The sequence below is a fragment of the Misgurnus anguillicaudatus genome, chromosome 19, assembly GCF_027580225.2.
Source record: "Misgurnus anguillicaudatus chromosome 19, ASM2758022v2, whole genome shotgun sequence".
Lineage (NCBI taxonomy): Eukaryota > Metazoa > Chordata > Actinopteri > Cypriniformes > Cobitidae > Misgurnus > Misgurnus anguillicaudatus.
Genome location: NC_073355.2, coordinates 29229869 through 29249343, shown reverse-complemented (window position 1 = coordinate 29249343; position 19475 = coordinate 29229869). Strand labels below are relative to the sequence as shown.

Genomic DNA, 19475 nt, shown 5'->3' with positions numbered 1-19475 from the left:
AAAGTTTGGGAACCACTGTGTTACACTGAACACCTACAATACGGTCATTTTAAAATATTTTATTGACTTTATTGGTTTTTAGCTAAACATTTTGTTCCCACGTCACTGAACTGCACCAATGTGAACGCAGCCAACAGAAATAAAAAGGTGTCTATGTAGTGATTTTCTGTTTATTCTGGCTAGGGATTGCTTGTTTGGTGCTCATGTTATAAACGTATTTTTACTATAAAGGTTACAGGAAAACACAATCAGGTTGTCATCTAAAGTATAACTGATAAAACTAATACCAAGTGGCATTTTCTTCATACTATTTCTGTGCTCTGGCATTTGGGTTGAAACTTAAAAACAAACAAACAAAACACGAACACTGAACAATTCTGCATAAAAAAAGAAAGAAAAGAAACGTACTTTCTATTACAGTGTAAACAAGCACATTCATCAATCCTGAATCCGCCATCGAAGATAAGAGTTTTTTTACATGCCGTAGAGAAACGTTGGCTAAATCAAGTCTGTCCCGGTCCAACACTTTGAATGTCACTGTAAGGCCCATAACGCCCAAATATATCCTTCCCCACAACAATAAAACACAGTCTCTTATCTCCTTTGCAGTCTGAGACCTTACAGGCCATAGGAAGGGGCATGGCTTTGATCACTCCCAGACATTTCCACTCTGAAAAAGTGTTATTTTTTTGTTCGCGGGCAACGTAAACGTAGTAGCAATCCATTTCGGCTACATGTGGATCTTTAGTTTCAACGTTCCAAGCTATTCCGATTTCTTTTGCCGCTCCAATTCGTGCTAGTTTCAATACTGGCTTCTGGGGCAAGTTATGAGTGGCAGCTGCAAGGGGAAGCTCCTTGGGAAACGGTTTATCTGGGAAAGGATGGAGTTTGGAATGCCAGTCCTCCTGTGAAATAATGGTAGGTGTTGAAATGTTACAACGGTACAAGACTCTTTGATGTGACGGCACATAATATCACATATACATACCTCTTTCGGCTGCTCTGAGGAACTGTCTTCCTCCATATCACATTGAGTTTCTGCTGAGGCAGAAAAGATGTTTTTTAATCTTGCTAAATAATGAATAGTTTATTCTTAAAAAAAATAAACATCAGAAGTTGCCTTTTAAATTTTAAACAAAATGTGAGAAGACATTGAATTACTGCACAAGTAACCATCAGTAGTGAAATGTTATCATACCTTTCACAGGGCTTGGTGTGTTTCTGGGAGGTTTTGACTGTTCTGAATGTTCCACATTCTGCAAATGGTTTACAAATGTTAAAAAAAACACCACAACGACAATGTGGATATTTACAGTTGACATTAACTATGATGGGTACCTGATCGGATGGCGGTGTAACCAGGGCTTCTCCGTTCGGATTAACTGCTGTAACAAAACAAAGCCATGCTCATCACACAGGCAGTAAAACAAATGTACTGTATTTCTCAAAATTGATTAATTTTCGTTCAGGATAAAATACCTGTGTCATCATCTGTAAGGTCAACAAGCTGGTTCTGGGATCGCTGAAATACAGTAACAGGCAAATACACAGTACAAAAACAACTTTAAAGGGCAATGTGTGTGTTGGTAGTGTGTGAACACAACCAGCCTACAATAAAAAAATAAACTCTATAATCTCAATTAAATCAAAGCGGTCTCATGTTGATGATGTTACAATGGTAAAACCCCACCCACAGCCACTGACTAACAGTCCTGCATTACACAGTATCCGCCCTCAGCGAGTTGTACGTTGTCCGCCATATCTCAATAGTAAGATACTACAGTCTGTAGATTGAGTTGATCTAAAAGCGTTTTTTTTTAGGGCCGGGACTTTAACGCGTTAATTAAGATTAATTAATTACACAAAAAATAACATTTTTAAAGCATTTTAATCACACTTATTTTTGCACCGTGGAACATTTCTCATTGGATGAGTTTCGGCGCACCGATTTTACTGGAGCACCAACTAGCGTTCATGACTTCAGACAACAACAAACCACAGTGAACATGATGGAAGCGTCGATAAGAGCATGTTTGTGTGTAAGCTATGCAACAAGGAATTCGCATATCACCACAGCACATCGAGCCTCAAGTATCATCTCAATGCAAAACATGTAGCAGCTAGCGTGGACGTTAGCCCGACTCCGAGTACAACGACTTGGTTGAACAAAAATAAACAATAGTTTGTTGCTTAAGCTTATGTATTCAGTCATTATTCATGGTATACTAAAAATCCATGTGAAAAAATAACTTTTCAATGTTCTCAGGTCAAATATTTATATGTGATTAAAATGTGATTAACTTCGATTAATTAATTACAAAGCCTCTAATTAATTAGATTAATTTTATTAATCGAGTCCCGGCCCTAGTTTTTTTGTAAGGGAGTGAGGAGCATTAGCTCATTTGCATTTAAAGCTACACCCAAATAGGGGCATTTTGGACATGATCTGTAGACCATTCTAGACACACCCGAGACTCATAGAATACACCTTGGAAAAATTAGCATAATAGGTGCCCTTTAATAAATAGTTCACCCAAATAAAAGATTTTGTTATTTAGACACACAACTTTTTTTGACATTTAAAAGAAGAATGACAGAAAGAGTTACCAAGCTCTGCCAGAACCCCTTTTTAGGTCTTCTTAAAGCGGCGGCTTCACTGTCGTTCTCACTGTCTATTGCTGCAAGAATAATCATTTCAGTATGTGAATTTACATGCATTTTACAAGATCATATGCATACACTTAGTAATGATCACAGCACCTGCTGAGGACTCAGAAGTGTTGTCACCGAAACATCCACCGCTGACTGAACTTCTAATGAAAAAAATCAATTCAATAATCACTTAAAGCATTTAACAATACCCATAACAAAAGCCCTTAGTTCACGTAATTAAGTGATTTGCTACTGCTAGTCAAACCAGGGTTCCCACACCTTAGTGAACTTCAAATTCAAGGACCTTTCAAGGACTAAGTGGGACACATTTCAAGTGAGAGCAAGGTTTCATCGTGTTACCTTTTAAGATACATTGTTACAGTTCCCTTGCGAGGGAACTCGCGCTGCATCACTGCGGTGACACTTTCGGGACACCTCCAGGGGTAAGTGCGTCTGAATGTGTATATTCAAATTCAACCAATTGTGAGGCTTAACGACAAAGACAGGGTGACACGGGAGCCAGGAAGTATATCACTCTACATAACACGAGACATTTTTATTTGTCAAACACACCTATGAAAAAAAGCATTTTGGTATGAATCAACATTCGCAGATTGAAGATAAGCATTTAAAGTGAACAGTTTAGCTTGTGTGCTTAAAAAGTCTAGAATTTTTATGATATTATCCTACACTACACAGGGAATAATATAGATTTTTTTCCAGAAAACTTTTTGCATAGAATAGATTCAAGCACTTTCAATGACCTGTATCTATGCATGTATATTTTCAAAAACTTCCCAGGGCCTTGAATTTTTCCCCCAGATTCACACACTTTCAAGGATTTCAAGGACCTGTGGGAACCCTGTCAAACATAAGCAGTAATATATAGGGGGACCTTTACAATCTAAAGAGCATTTGATTGGACAAAAACAGTATGAGTCATTAAAGTTTTTGTTCTGCATTGAGTGTTTATGCGTTTTATATAGCATATGGATGACCTCAAAGCTAAAGGCCGATTATGACGTACGTCGTAGCCTGTATGCCGTAGGTTCAGCGTCAGTTTTCATTTATACGTCTGCGTTGTTGTTCATGTCGACGTGCAATTACACAAGCAGATCCAGGGGCATATTACTGGTGTTAAATATAGCTCTCAGCTTGGTTTGTTTTACTGTCACAAGCGGAAATGCATATGAAATGTGATGCAGATCTTTTGGAAAGAAGGGTTCTAGCAGACTAATCACAGCGCTTGCGGTCCACGTAGAATTGACGCGTTGTTACATTTTCAGAGAGATTTACCTCAGACTACACATAGCTACACACAGCCTACAGCATAGCTATGATGCAAAAGAATTAATCACCCTTAACAACACACACAGACTAAATCCCACACAACATCTTTGTTTTACCAGGCCCTTTACAGATTATTTTAACATCTCATGAATGAGGATGCAAGCATCTTTTGACCGTCTCTTTTAGTTTTTATAGTGTGCATTTAATTAAGCAGATGGTTGGATTTAGACATTGCTATAATCATATTGAACGAATCTGCTTTGCTGGCCTTGAAACGCAAACGTTCAGCACAAGTGAAAATCTTTCAGTAAAATGAACAAGTTTATAAGGCTGCAAAAGCTACACATAAAAATGAATGAATGCCATTCTGCATGCAGCCGGGCGAAAGAAAAATGAAAAGATGCCAAGGCTGCAGCTTCAAATCATTATTGAATTAAAAACAACCAACCAAAACGATGACACGTCCACAGTGGACCACTGACATCCCTTTGATCATGCTATTAGTTATGTATGAGGCTCTATATATAGAAAAGAAAGGCTTTAAGAAAAACTTTGATTAAATAGTAAATGGATTCTTTTAATAATTGACATTGTAAGCGAAACAGCTGTTACTCACTGGCTCTCTGCAAATATTTTCCCAACACAGGTCGCACAGAAGCGAGTCTATGGCACCAAAGTGTGTGCCACGAAATCTTATCAAAATCATTTATTAGCACCTGTTTACTAACTTATCTCAAACCTTGACACATGTAGGGGCAGTACAAGTTTAAATAAACTGTAAAAGCCCTTTCCAGAATATTTTGACATTTCTGAATACCTGGACGTGCGAGTGATCACTGGATCAGCTCCAGAGATGAAACGCAGTGGCTGTCCAGGGGAAGCAGTAGAACTTGAAGAAAGAGACTGATAATAAGAAGCAGTTTGTTAAAAAAATACAAGAAAATAATAAAAGTCAGCATTAGGAATGTCATGACAGTCATTAAGGTTTGGATTTAAAGATAAGTGCAATGTATCTCATACCGGATTCTGACAAATCCCTAAGGATCTGAGTTTTCTGATATAGGTGAATACTGGATCCCCCCTTCGTTTTATTTTCAATACGTGTGCCTTTGAAAAAGAAAAGGATTGATTTGAACCAGTGATTGTGTGAAGCATCGTGGTTCACATGGATGTTATAGAGGACATTTAAGAAAATGCAAATGCTGACTGAATTCTGATCACTCACTTCCAGTTTCTTGATCCTTGCATCATATCTGGGTTCATTCTTAACCTCGCCGATTCTCTCCAAAAGATTCTTCATCTTGTGATCGGACAGCTCAACTGCAAGCCTAACTTTGTCTGTAATAATCTTTTCGACCTGTTCATAAACAGTTTATAAAATATATACCTTCTTTCATAGTACATAAAGAGGAAGGAGTATCAAATGCCAAACTTACCTCTGTTCGAGGGAGCTTGCTTCCTCGTGCACCACATTCTTGAACCACGTCATCTTCAGGTCTACTCCTTTTCATGCCTAAAATGTCATTTTCTGAATGCTTAGAAAACATGCTTGCAGTATTTTATAATTGTTTTGTTGACTTTATATCCTTATTAGATATGATTGCGAGGACAGGAATAGAAAATCATGTGGGGAGATGGCAAGAGGAACATCAGCTGGGAAAGGACCTTAAGCAGGGAAGCACAGCCTACTTGACTATGGGCACCAACAATATTACAGTATTGTGATGAAAATAAGTTTTCACTCTTCTTTATGGATATCCTCAAGGTTAACATTTTCGTACTAAATGGCAAAAAGGTCAATTTTGATTTCATGGGGACTTTGTTATAGGGGCGGTGCCCCATACAGGTTTTATCCTTGTCCCAGACTAAAATGCAAGTTTGAACTGCCTTAATTTAAAAACAACTTGCATTGACGTATTTTAATATATATTTGTGCCATTGTTTTGTCCTAAGATGCACACCAGTTTTGTTTTGTAAGGCATGTTTGTAAAAACTACTTAAATGTCCTAATAAAAAGGTCTAGTCCTGGATTAATCTAAACCATGTTTGGGAAACTGCCCTATTATTATGATTTTGAAGTTTGCCATGAGCAAAGTTTATTTGCATTGCTAAAGATGAATGAGACTGATTTGCTTTAACTTCTGGTTTGTATTCGTCACTAATGATGTCAAGACATGTTTACTAGTGATCCCATGTTAAGGTTACAATTCACCCCAACATCAAAATAATTAATAATAATCTTATTACAATGACTTAAATATTCTTCTTCTGTGAATTCACTCTGTGAAGGAGGACGTATAAAACAACCCTGTTTTTATCGATGGCAGGATCAAGAGTTACAGTAGATACACATGTACAAACATTACAATACGTCATTTCCGGTTTAATTCTAATCATAAATATCTAACGGAACAGTACACTGCTAACAGTTATATCAAGTAAGAAAACGCCACCAGTGCGGCTTGTTGCGACCTGAAGCGCACTTTATATACATTCGACAATTATGAATCAGGCGCTAAAACTGTTGCCATTTACAACTGTAACTGAAGCCGACGCATGCCATGTTTATTGTCCTGGTCCGGTGAAAGGGTAACGGTAAAAAGTCCCACAAAGGTACATCACAAAGAAGTCTAAGTTAATCAATTTACATAAGCGCTTAACGTTACCTCAATAGTGGAAATCACTATTACCAAACGAACCGAGCCAGCCATGTGTAGTCAGATTTGCAAGCCAACAAAAGCTAACTGTGCAACCCGCGTGGCAAAAACCAAACGCATCCTGCCTATATTTTATAATAATGCGTGCTCTGGATTCTCTCTCTATACAGTATACGTTGTAATATAACCCACCTGAAAAACCACCTCAAATTCAGGAGTATACAAATAGATCTGTGGCCAGTGGTTAGCTTAGCGTATGGAATCGCTGCAGAAGTAGTTCCTGTCTCATTTAAAGAATAGGCGTGTTCGATTGCATGCAGCGGTGCGCAGACTGATCAAAATATGACGTGAAGGCCCTGCTTTTCGAATCGTTCTCGCGGTACTTTGATGTCATACGCTGATCGGTCTGCGCATTGCCACATGAAGTCACATATTTTTAGTCCCGCCAGAACACACGGTAAGTGGAAAACACAAGAAAAAGAGAGCTGCGTTAGATATTCACTATTATTATTGTATCTTCTGTATTAATTGAATGCCTTTATGTGCTGTATGGTATTTAACGAAGAGCAGGGTTTCCAGTTTTACAGAACCTTGGTCTCGACGTTACCCACACTCTCAGCCGACCCCAATTAAAAACATTTTACTTTTCTAATATATTATGATTAAAATATATTATATTTTATTTACGACTAGTTTTATATCTTCAATGCTTAAACGATCACTACAAACAAATGTTTAGAGAACAATTGTGTTTTACATACTTTGTGCTGTCTCCTTGCAGTGCTTTGATTGGGTTCGTGGACTGACTGGATTTGGGTTAAAGTTATCTAAAGTTTTTGTATGGCTTTTTTCTACAAAATGGGTGTCGACTACATTTCTAATGTCTAAAATATTTAAATTGCTCGCAGCAATTCTGTCATACGTGCATCAAAAGAAACCCTCTTCGCATTAGCCCTCTGAGGGATAAAGCACCACCCTGCGCCCAGAGCTATTATTACATCCACAGTGCTGAGTGTGCATTTACAGTACAGCGAGAGGTTTGCTTTAACATAATGAAAAGAAAATGTTTTGGTGTGCTGTTAAAAATTGAAATGGTGCAGAAATTAACCACTCTAGATTAATAGGGAAACAGGTAAGCAATATTCAAAATCGTAATTGAACGCTATGGGTTTTTCAATAACTGCATTTTTGAAGGCGCTGTGATTTACGCCATTTTACTTGGTCACTAAATTTGACCGGCCTCCTTCCATTTTTGCTGTTTTTTAAGACTAGAGCTACAACTATATTTCAGTGACATTTGTATGTAGTAGCACCTATAATGTCATGTGCGATAATTAGGTCGTAAACTGGCTATACGTCTTAAAGCCAAAGTTTCAACAATGTCCTCACAAACCAGCCAAAATATGTTTTACCTGTAATCTAATAAAGTGTTATTTGAAAATATCATGAGCCTGATATAAAAACAGTGTAAGTCTATGAGATTTGTGTATGTGTTGTGTGTGAGAGAGAATTCGTGGAATTTGTGATTGAATGCGGTTTCTTGGCGTAACTGCTCACATTTTCTTTGTTTTGCAGTAACATTCACTTTTCATTACTTTTCAAACATGATCACGCTCCCCTGCATTCCCACATGACTCATCCGGCACTACAGCAGATAATACAGTATAGGGTGAAACGCAAAGGCCTTATTGAATACTATAAGATCTTGATCTAAAAGCTTGATTTTTCTTAATAAACATGAGCTAGGGCTAAGTCGGTGTCCAGAATAGGGGCCAGTATGATGGTCGGAAGAAATAGACCAGAATAGAAGGAATGGCAGAAGTGCTTGATGGGCATTTTTCTGTTTGACATGCAGAGCTAAAATAGCAATGTGTTTGTGCAGATGTGATATGAGGGAGTTGAGACGACCTCTGGCAGGTGAAGTATGCTCCTTAGAAATGTAAAATTGTAGCATCAGCCACGTTCTGCTGCTTCTGCACCTGCAGGAGCAGTCCACTGATGAGTAAAATGTGTTTCTTACAACGGCACAAAATGAGTCTTTTCCTTGGTCTCTGGATGCTTTTAATAAGAACATTCCATGAGCTAACCTATGTTTTTCACAACACAGTGTGTTGGCACAGCTTGAGCACAGCAGGGTCGTTCCCACAGAGCCCTGTGACATCACATGAGGAGCTTTCTTATGAGTCATGACTATTTCATTGAATGCTTAGATTGAATCATACAAAACAGTGCACAGTTACTGTCACATTTACTGATTTATGCAACTATATTCGGGCTTTTCTGCATGGTATCTTTTATTTTATACTAACTGACCTAAAGGATTATTAGGAACACCATACTAATATTGGATTTGACCCCCTTTCACCTTCAGAACTGCCTTATTTCTACGTGGCATTGATTCAACAAGGTGCTGAAAGCATTCTTTAGAAATGTTGGCCCATATTGATAGGATAGCATCTTGTAGTTGATTGAGATTTGTGGGATGCACATCCAGGGCATGAAGCTCCCGTTCCACCACATTCCAAAGATGCTCTATTGGGTTGAAATCTGGTGACTGTGGGGGCCATTTTAGTACAGTGAACTCATTGTCATGTTTAAGAAACCAATTTGAAATGATTTGAGCTTTGTGACATGGTGCATTATCCTGCTGGAAGTAGCCATCAGAGGATGGTGGTCATAAAGGAATGGACATGGTCAGAAACAATGCTCAGGTAGGCCGTGACATTTAAACAATGCCCAATTGGCATTAAGGGGCCTAAAGTGTGCCAAGAAAACATCCCCCACACCGTTACACCATTGCATTAATGAGAAATTGAACAGGTGGTCCTAATAATCCTTTAGGTGAGCGTATAATATGCCCTTTTTGTCCATATTTGCACTCTAATTAAGGTTTGGACATAAAAATGCTGGGTTGTTTCAAAGTTAATTCAAACCAACTGCTTGGTTTGTTCATATTTTACATAACTATGGGTTGAAACAATCTAGGATTTTTGGTTAAAACAACCTAGCACAGGTGAATTAAAACCCAATGTTTGGGATTGTCCATATTTTACATAAATATGGGTTAAAACAACCCAGCATTTTTACAGTGTGGTTTCATGCATCTGGTGAATGAAACCATGAATGAAATGGTAAATAATAATATGTGCCATAACTGTTATATGATTTCATGTATTTGATGGTGACAATAAAAGGTATTATTCTTTTTTGCACCAACAGGTTTCTCTTCATCTTAAGAAGTAATGAAGAACACGAGAAATGCAGAAAATTGGGACCATGGTATGAGCATTTAGTAAACGATTAGGTACTGTGTGTAAGAGACGCAGTGACGCTGAGGTCCGCGCATCGTTCGCTGTGCATGTGAGTGATGAGCGCTCTGTGAGCACCGCAGTTATGTTTGGCTCTGGGATTTCAAACGCTCGTACGTCACCGAGAGGCAATCCCTCACCCAAATGACTCAGATCAAAGCTGAAGAATTACCGCACCACATTAAAGCACCACAATGCCAACAGAGGTAAAACACTGATAATCCATATCACACAGTCGTATTGAGTTCTATTAACTTTAGTGAATGTGCGTAAGTTGTGACATTTAAACACACGGATTCATGAGACCCTGAGCATCTCAACTTCAGTCTGACGATTTGGAGACATTTGCATTAAAAGGTTGTTACTGTTTTCTTCTATAGGGGTGCCTTGTTCTAAAACAGGGTGTAATTCTCATCTTCACCTTAAGGATGTGTTACTGACGGCATCCCTCAGATCCTGAGAAGCTGTGGGAAAAGAGGACCGCGAGACTGTCCTGTGGTCCTGCTGCATCCAATTTCTTGCGGATTCAGTTATCAGCGTGCGTCTCTCTCGGTTGTGCTCGAGAGCGCGATGCGCGGAAGAGTCATGGATAAATCATAAACGTGCGAACCACTGGATTTATTTGATGCGTATGGTTGTGGGCTTGAAGTTATAGGCATTCGGAATAATTCTTCATATTTTCAACCGGGCTGCTGAGAGGAGGACTGTTGCAATGTCATCCCGTTCAACATTCTTGGAGCTTTGTGGAAGAGGGATGCTGTGAGTATATGTTTTCTTTGTTAAAATTTACGAAAGGCGCTGGTCCGTTTTACGCATGATGATCTCCAAAAGCGAAGGACGTACGAGAATGAGCCTAACGTGTTGAGGTGGTGATATTTTTTACATTCAGTAGAGATTTACTGGTCTTTAAAATTAATTTGATGCAGGGAAACGCATTTCCACTGCATCACTGGGGATCCGCGTACTACCTCACAGCCTTAAAACGCAGGAAAAGAAAAGCTGTGACTTACATTGTGTTTTACAAACATTGCCATCCAATCAGTAAGTTGTGTCTTACTGAGTTATGTTAAACAACATATTCTTGATTTACATGTATGGAAACTCGTGCCATAGTCATGTGAGGGTTCTCTAAGGATTTTTTTTTCGGAGTGCGCTTTGCCTTTGGATAAAACGAGGGATTTACTAATAGGCTAATCGTGTTAAAAAGACTAAACAAGCATACTACAAACGAATGTACAGATGTAGTAGTCGAAAAGGGTTTTAAATAAGAGAACACTTGTCTGTGATTTTTTTCGATAGGTAACAGATGAATGCGGATTTTGGTCCAGTTGTTGATCCAACTTCATATCGCCACTTTTCTTCTTATATAAGACTGCATAGTCTATCTACAATAATGGCTTTTTATTTATTTATTAAGTGAACATATGAAGCGGTTCTCTTATTTCCCTTAATACCATTTACAGTTGCGTTTACTGTAAAGTTCCCACGTATTTCTATTGAGTATTATTATGTCCTAAGCGTATGAGGTTGACCGTTCCAGCTGAGAACGCAAAGCGCGCGGCACGCGTCAATAGGGGGCGCACTTGCACAATGGTCGTTTTGGGGAAATTAATGAGGTATCAGAAGAAATATTCATCTAGATTTATTTCTCAATATTAAGATCACGTTGCAAGAACACTGCTATGGCGTTTGTCTAAATAACGAATCAGGGCATTATTTTTAATAATAATAAAAAAGATTATATAAATGTAAAATGTTATTGCCAAACCTAAGACATGGCCTCCAGCTAGTTAAAGTGTTTCTGGATGCTTACACATTCATTATTATTTTACAAAGTATAGTTCAGTAATCAGTCCCGTGATGATTTTTACTGTTTAGAAAATTAACAGTTAACATGTCATGCTCGTTTAAAAAAGAACATGGGCACCTAAAAACACCACAACACAAAAACTGTATTATATTCAATGATTAAATATAAAATGTGTTCTCCTCTTACCCATAAAAGTGTTAATATAGCTTATAAGGAAATTGAACAGGCACCCATAAATGCAGTTTTAGTGGGGGAATGCGGACATTCTGACATAAATCAAATTACACCCACAGCATGATATATATTTTAACCAAGATTCACTCAGCTGCATTGAAACGAACCAATGCTTACGCTCCTGTTTTACTGCTCTACTGATTTCTTGGTTCAATCAGCTGAAATAAATCTAGTTTGCTTTAAGCTCGCTTAATGATAGTACGACACTTTGGATGCATAAATAGCTTTAAACAGTGCCTTTACCGTATGTTGTTATGCCTCTTGCTTTATTATGCATCTGTTTGCGTATACATGCTGGCCACAGTAGCATAGAGTCTCTCTTCTCAGTCAGCCCAAGACTCTTCATGTGATGATGTCAGCTTCACTCGCTTCTGCCCTGCTTGCGTCTCAGATCCAGTGTCACATATAATATTCATCATTTGCCCATTGCTAGCTATTCATTGCCTAAATTTCAAAATTAGATTATAAAACACTTGTCATAGTTGTGTCACTAGGCTAGATGCAGTTGTATTTAAAATAAATAAATAAAACATATTTAACGGTATGCATCACCTAATAATTAAAAATCTCTTACTTTCATGTAAATTAATGTTACTTTCTTTCTGCCATGTAAAACAAAAAAACAGAATAGTGGAGACTCACACAGTCTCAGTCAGAAGTCACATTTATTGTATAAAAAAAAGAACCAATGAAAGTGAATGGTGCACAGCAGAATTGTACCTTTGTGTACATGCAAAAAAGTCATGCAGGTTTGGAACAACATTAGGGTTTGTTGAAGATGACAGAATTGTAACTTACTACCAGTGGCGGTCGGTGACTTCTTTTTCGAGGGCGCACGATGCAAAGCTCAATACAACATGTAGCGCATTATGCATGTGGGTCTTCATTTTAAAATATGTGTTCAGCGCATCATGTAAATCTAGATGCATCACGCGTGATGTCAAAATAAGTGCCTGCTGTAGACGCTTTGAAGGGGTTTATGATAAAAGAGACGCTCGCATTTAATCTCGTGTGTAATCAGAGTTTGGTGTTAAGTTAGTGTCTTGCAGGCACGTTTTTTGACAAGACACACGATGCACATGGTTCACATGACACAACATAACACTTATTTTGAAATGACGAGCAACACACATGGCACTCCGAACACATATTTTGAATTTGCGCCCCTAAGAAGAGAAGTCACCGGACGCCACTGCGGCACTGTAAAAAATTACAGTGTTACTTGCAGCTGGTTGCGGGTAACTTACCGTAGATTTAAATTTATGTTATTTACTGGCAACATTTTGTTCAAAGTTAAATGAACATTAAACATTTAAAAGTCTTTGTCTTTACAGAGTAAAACTAAAATAACAGCATCAAGCAAAGGATTCTGGGAAACAAAATCTGAAGCAAAAAACAGAAAAAAGGTTAATGATGATTTCTGGTTCCCAGAATGCTTTGCATGAGGCTGTTTTTGTAAAGTTTTATTCTTTAAAGACTTGTTAATATTTAATATTTATTTAACTTTGAACAAACTCTTAAGTAAATAAAATAAATTTACAGTAAGTTACCGGCAACCAGCTGCAAGTAACACTGATTTTTTTATAGTGTACTTCTGTGCATCATTGTTAAAAGTCCCCCAGATGTTCACTGCCAACACTCCTACCAAACCTACAAATTTTGTTATATATTTACAAATATGTGTTTGTTCTTATAGGGAATGAAGTCGAGCACTATGGGGTTTTCCAGGTTGGTTCTTCTGACTCTTCCAGCTCTCCTTACCCTCATTAACATCTCACATGCGGCGGAAAAAGTTCCCATACTGAACATTGCCGTGATCCTGGGTCAAACACGCTACATCTCAGACAGAGATATACGGGCTCTGTGGAGCAAAGACGATCCCATCGACGTCAACGTGGTGACCCTGCTAGTGAACGAAACGGACCCCAAGAGCATCATTACCCATGTGTGCGATCTCATGTCCGGGACTAAAATCCACGGGCTGGTGTTTGGGGACGGCACAGACCAGGAAGCCATCGCCCAGATTTTGGATTTTATTTCCTCGCAGACGTTGATACCCATCCTTGGGATCCACGGGGGCTCATCCATGATCATGGCGGATAAGGTCAGTCTGTAGTATCTCAAGCATCTGCTCACCCAGAGCACCGAATTAACGTTCGCAAAAGGGGTTAAAAAAAGGTATTTCTGGTTCTGTGGATAAAAATGTACAGTTGGGTAATGACATTGATTTTAAATAATTCGATTAGTACAACATGCATCGTGCCTTAACTGTTCCCCTGACAAATTACCATATGGAGCTATTTCACAACAGATGCTCCATCAGACCTACAGAAGCCGAGTTTCGCTGGAGTAATCATTTTTACGCAACCGATAACAAATATCTCTTTATATTGAACCATCATCTCTTCAGTCACAACTGTCATCCGGCATCACTCGCTTCATTCTGAGAGAGTTTGTTTACGCCGGGAAAATCAGGTTTAAGATGGAGTTTAAGATGGGAACCCTAAAGAGGCAACAATTTGCCAGTCTGTTGCTTTTTTGTGTCTTTCTCATTACCAACCGCTGAGTGCACAGGTGAATTCCTACTCGCTATGAAATGTCTTCGTTTTAGAGTTTATATAATAATCTTGTGCTTGAGTTCTCACTGCTTTGTATAAATGTGTTTACTCTGTTTTCATGCCAGGATGCTGCTGTATTAAATGAAGCGACGTTTCAAAACCTTATTCTCGGGAGATTTTCTTCAGAGGTATATTAAGTCATTCTCAACGACTCCTTAAGGAGATAACGTCGGCTTTGTTTTGGCTCACTGGGACCCTTGCGTCCTTTCTTGTTTTGTCATACGTTTAAATGTTACACTATACCTTTAAGCTGTGAGTATACGTTTCCATACGTTTCATGATAGTGTTATGAAATCCCTATCTGCATTAGCTGTTGAAATGTATCCATGTTACGATCGTGTAGATCAGTGGCTTAAATGATACGCTGCTTTGCAGTGCTTATCATCATCTACATGACAAAATAGTTATTACTTGCATATCAAAATGATTTATCATCAGAGGCGTTATTGGTAAAAGGAGAAGAAATTAATAATAGCTAATGGCTTTTTTTATTCCAGCGTCTGTTGCTGTTTATCTGGTTAGGAGACGAGAATCCGTACACATGGTAATTAATGTTGGGCTGCCAGGCAGGTCTTACTTCATTTAGTGCCCGTACAGCGGGATTTGGGCTCTATAAACACAGCGAGCATTGGCATGTGTCAGGGGAATCTTTGTTTTATATCTAAAGTGCTGCCGTTCACAGACTGCGGCCCATGCGCAGGCACGCTCACCGGCAGTTACGGGCAAAGATCAACAGACTATCTCATTGACATTTTGTAGGTTTCTTTCACATATATCTCCAGCCTAAAGTGATTGATTTAAGACACACGATTGTCATTTAATATGGGCAGGTGTCGAGAGCAGAGTTAACATACAATAGAGATGGCCATTTAGGTAATTACTAAGCAGTGCTTTTCTTTCTCTCCTTCATCACTGTCAGGGAAATGTTCAATGCAGCGATCTTGCCTGTGCGGTAAAGTTCATCCTTTAATGCAGTCTTATTACACAACCCACTAGATCGAGCTGTTTAGTATGTGCTTCAAATGAAACTAATGTATTAACTAACAATGAGTTTGGGTTTATTTTAATGGGTTTATTTTAGCACACAATTGGCTATGAGAATTATGCAAATTAAGTAACGACCGAACATACACAATTCCCCATCTTGTGTGGTGGGATCGTATATCATCAGCCCACCACTGCAGTCCAGGCACTTGAATAGAGAAATGCGCTCGACTGCACAGTGAGTTTGGATATATAATGATCAGCAGAAAATATAAACCAATACAAAATGTATTTAAATGTCTCTTTAAACTCAGTTCCATTCACTATCGGCCCTTAAAGGGAATATATCATGAAAATCAGACTTTTTCCATGTTTAATTGTTAAAATTGGGTCCCCAGTGCTTTTATAAACCTAGAAAATGTGAAAAAGCATGTAAAAATTGAAATTTGGCTCCCTCTGTGATGTCAGAAGGGGATAATACCACCTATTAATCTGCATTATCCAACCACAACACTGCCATTTAGTGCAGAGATCAGTTCATTTGCATATAAAAGGACACACTTATTATTGCTCACACCTACAAATTGGCAATTTTAACATGTTATAATAAATTATCTATATGATATTTTGAGGTAAAACTTCACATATGTACTCTGGAGACACCAAAGATTTATTTGACATTTTAAAAAAGTGTTGTAAAATGTCCCTTTAAGTGCAGCAAGTATGGTGCACAGTCAAAAAAAGTTCATGGTTCATTGCAGCGGGCCAATAGCACTGAGATTGTTAAAGGATTAGTCCATTTTCTTAAAAAAAAATCCAGATTATTTACTCACCACCATGTCATCCAAAATGTTGATGTCTTTCTTTGTTCAGTTGAGAAGAAATTATGTTTTTTGAGGAAAACATTCCAGGATTTTTCTCATTTTAATGGACTTTAATGGACCCCAACACTTAACAGTTTTATTGTAGTTTAAAATCGCAGTTTCAAAGGACTCCAAACAATCCCAAACAAGGCACAAGGGTCCCATCTAGCAAAACGACCGTCATTCTCGGCAAGAAAAACTGAAAATATGTACTTTTAAACAACTTCTCGTCTATCTCCGGTCCTGTGACACGAGGTGCGACCTCACGCAATTGCGTAATGCTTGAAAAGGTCACGTGCTACATTTATGAAACGCACATTTGCAGACCATTTTAAACAATAAACCGACACAAAGACATTAATTAGTATCATTCCACATACAACAACGTAATTTTTTGCTAGATTAGGCCCCCATATGCCTCGTCTGGGATCGTTTAGAGTCCTTTGAGACTGCATTGAAACTGCAATTTTAAACTGTTGCGTGTTGGGTTCCATTAAAGTCCATTAAAATGAGAAAAATCCTGGAATGTTTTCCCCAAAAAACGCAATTTCTTTTCGACTGAACAAAGAAAGACATCAACATTTTGGATGACATGGTGGTGAGTAAATTATCTGGATTTTTTTAAGAAAATGGACTAATCCTTTAGCTGCAATAAACAATAAGGTGTTTGGCAACTGTTTACAGAATTTGACTCAAACGCTTTCGGCTTGTACTTTATAGTCACATGTTTTGTAGCCATTAGATATAGTAGTGCTACAAAACCCAATGATTTATGTGTAGCACATTGAGGTGCACAAATCAGAAGGGACGTGGTACCATGGACCTGTTATCCAGGGAGTTTGCTGATCACACAGTTCATGAGATATGTGACCCATTCTTGAGATACGGCTGCAGCTTGGTATCAGGTAGTATCAGTTTAAGGATGTCAGTTTAGATGAGGGACATGGCTCCCATGGGCTTCTGTAATGCATTCAAGAGCTCACAGCGGTGTAATTGGGAATTGTGCTGCGGTGATGGTTCATGCAAATTAGAATGAGATCATGCAAATATGAGTACGTCTTGCTGGTTAAAGTACTTAAGAAGCCTGGTGGGGACATCGGCATAGCGACATCCCATGCTGGGGATTATCGGTTAAAACACAATATATGCTGCGGCACATCTATGCTGGCCTTGAAGCAGGGGTTTCGCCCAAGTCATTGCTAAGAGAATTAGTTGACTTGTTCAAGTGCTGTTGTGTTAATCTAAACAAGCCTGACTATGGCATTTAGACATATGAATTGTAAGGCAAATCTATTTGAGCACTTTATTGTATTTATTTGAGAAGTGATTAAGGCATGCTGTGCACTTATGTGTTTAGCATTCACAAATAAGAGAGCATTTATGAAGAAAATGTAATTAACATGCTGCCATCTCAAAAAACTAATAACCGACTGTTGCTGTAGATGCGAAAACAATCATAGTTTAAAATGCGTAAATTAAATTAAAAACTACCCACCGTGATGCCATGATGATGTCACTGCTTTTTTCAATTCGCCATAGCCTGTTGGGTAGCAATGACGTCAGTCGGAAGAAGGTCGAAGACATTAAAACTTTCACTACTCATGCAGTGATTTAAATAAACAACCTTCTCTTTTTAGACTGTTTTTAATGAGCCAGCTCAGCCCACAAAATTGGCAGACTTTAATGAGTTTTTTCATTTAAGAACTCATTCTGACCAATAGGATAGAATTGGCATCGGCTGCCAGAAATACCTTTGTGCATCCTCATTGTGTTCAATCAATGTTTTCCCTATTTGCGATTTCGAGTGCTAATCTCACCTCTTGTGCACAGTTTGCCGCTGTTTCCATTTGTTAAATCCTAGCATTCGTGCCAGACACTTAGGAGCCACCTTTTTAAACAAAATAATTGTGCGGTTGTAGAGAAACACAACAGCAGTGGGCAGAAATATTTACACCGATATTAATGTCCCAGAATGCACCTTCCTTTGTGCCTCATTAGATAATTCTTTACAGCTGTATCATTGCACGTCTACCATTAACTTGTCTGCTCTCCTCTGAAATGACAAAGTTGTAGATGTGACAACATTAGGGACTCCAAACCAAAAAACTCATGATTCACCAGTTTGTTCTTGGTTATTTAAATTACTATTTAGGTTACAGTTTTTTTTACTAAACTCCGCCCACAGGAATACGTCAGTCGCCAGCTAAGCTAACGGCAAGCTAAGCTGCTATCGAATCACAACACACTAAACAAGCTACACAATCAGAACTCATTATGTATTTCTGAAGGAGGGACTTCATAGAACAAGAAAGACATCAGCCCGTTTGAGGACAGTGAAGACAGCGGTATACACATAAGTCAATTGTGTGAAAAATACGGCATTTATTTACAAGTGAAACATGAACGTTATATTGCACACTGTTAACACAATCAAAGCTTCAAAAACACAGAAAGAACGGGACCTTTAATAAAGTCCCACCCCAAACCTAAGCATCAATGGCATGGAAGGAGATCAGTTTACAACATATAAATAAGATCGTACAAGTTAATACGAATTAGCCACCTCGTAAAATACATTACAAATGAGATTCTGTTGACCGTGACATGGGAGACTTAAGAATTCAATCTCATTTAATCTAATTTGAAACTCGATATAATCTCATTGCTATCAAGGAGAAACAAGCAATATATATTAAGAAGATTTAGGGCCAGATTTACTAACAGCTTGCGCCAGTGCAAACCGTCATTTTTGCATTTATTAACGACTGTTGGGATTTTCTAAAGACGCACAGTGGGTAATTAGCGCTGAAAAGGTTTGGTTATTTTTGCGGCTGACCTTATAGACCCGTTCACAGTTCACGTCACAGGCGGTTCCCACTGCGCATGTCGGGGTCAGAAAAGTCATTACAGCAGATTGAGTTGCATATTATTCGGTTTCGTCAAAAATGCCTAATTACGTTGTGGGCCGTGAAAATCGCACCAGGTCTTCCGTTAAGTTTTCGCGATTCATGCAGAATCTCAAAAACAAAAAAATACAACATCTGCGTCTGCAAGCAATT

At 38.4% G+C, this 19475-nt stretch overlaps 2 protein-coding genes across 7 annotated transcripts in view; one reads left to right on the top strand and one right to left on the bottom strand.

Moving 5' to 3' along the window:
• Positions 1 to 44: 44 nt before the first annotated feature.
• atf7ip2 (activating transcription factor 7 interacting protein 2) lies at positions 45 to 6926 on the bottom strand. 5 transcript variants are annotated; one of them, XM_055194173.2, is made up of 12 exons: positions 6792 to 6926; positions 5379 to 5455; positions 5168 to 5299; positions 4963 to 5049; positions 4760 to 4845; positions 2761 to 2813; positions 2608 to 2678; positions 1480 to 1522; positions 1339 to 1385; positions 1199 to 1256; positions 989 to 1041; positions 45 to 905 (listed from the first exon to the last, which is right to left on the bottom strand). In XM_055194173.2, the coding sequence occupies exons 2-12, from the start codon at positions 5451 to 5453 to the stop codon at positions 504 to 506; spliced, it is 1107 nt and encodes a 368-aa protein (XP_055050148.2). In that variant the 5' UTR covers positions 5454 to 5455; positions 6792 to 6926; the 3' UTR covers positions 45 to 503. The 5 variants fall into 5 exon arrangements, with proteins under 5 accessions (XP_055050148.2, XP_055050150.2, XP_055050151.2 ...); XM_055194175.2 differs by having other exon boundaries at positions 989 to 1038; XM_055194176.2 differs by having other exon boundaries at positions 1339 to 1382.
• A 73-nt stretch (positions 6927 to 6999) lies between these two features.
• grin2aa (glutamate receptor, ionotropic, N-methyl D-aspartate 2A, a) overlaps positions 7000 to 19475 on the top strand; it is a 192671-nt gene continuing 180195 nt past the window's right edge. The window contains exons 1-4 of one of the 2 annotated variants that reach the window (XM_055194172.2): positions 7000 to 7056; positions 9819 to 10113; positions 10288 to 10666; positions 13648 to 14055. In XM_055194172.2, the coding sequence (XP_055050147.1) occupies positions 13651 to 14055 (405 nt within the window). In that variant the 5' untranslated portion in view covers positions 7000 to 7056; positions 9819 to 10113; positions 10288 to 10666; positions 13648 to 13650. Of the gene's footprint in view, positions 7057 to 9818; positions 10667 to 13647; positions 14056 to 19475 lie in introns of both variants that reach the window. The other variant, XM_055194171.2, reaches the window with a different exon arrangement.

What these genes read in the sequence shown, in the direction of transcription:
- atf7ip2 (XM_055194173.2), bottom strand. Translation starts at nt 5,453, where the DNA reads ATGAAAAGGAGTAGACCTGAAGATGACGTGGTTCAAGAATGTGGTGCA. An exon ending in GTGATCACTCGCACGTCCAG is followed by an intron (nt 2,814 to 4,759) that starts GTATTCAGAAAT and finishes TTTTTTCATTAG; the next exon opens with AAGTTCAGTCAGCGGTGGAT. An exon ending in TTACACCGCCATCCGATCAG is followed by an intron (nt 1,257 to 1,338) that starts GTACCCATCATA and finishes AACCATTTGCAG; the next exon opens with AATGTGGAACATTCAGAACA.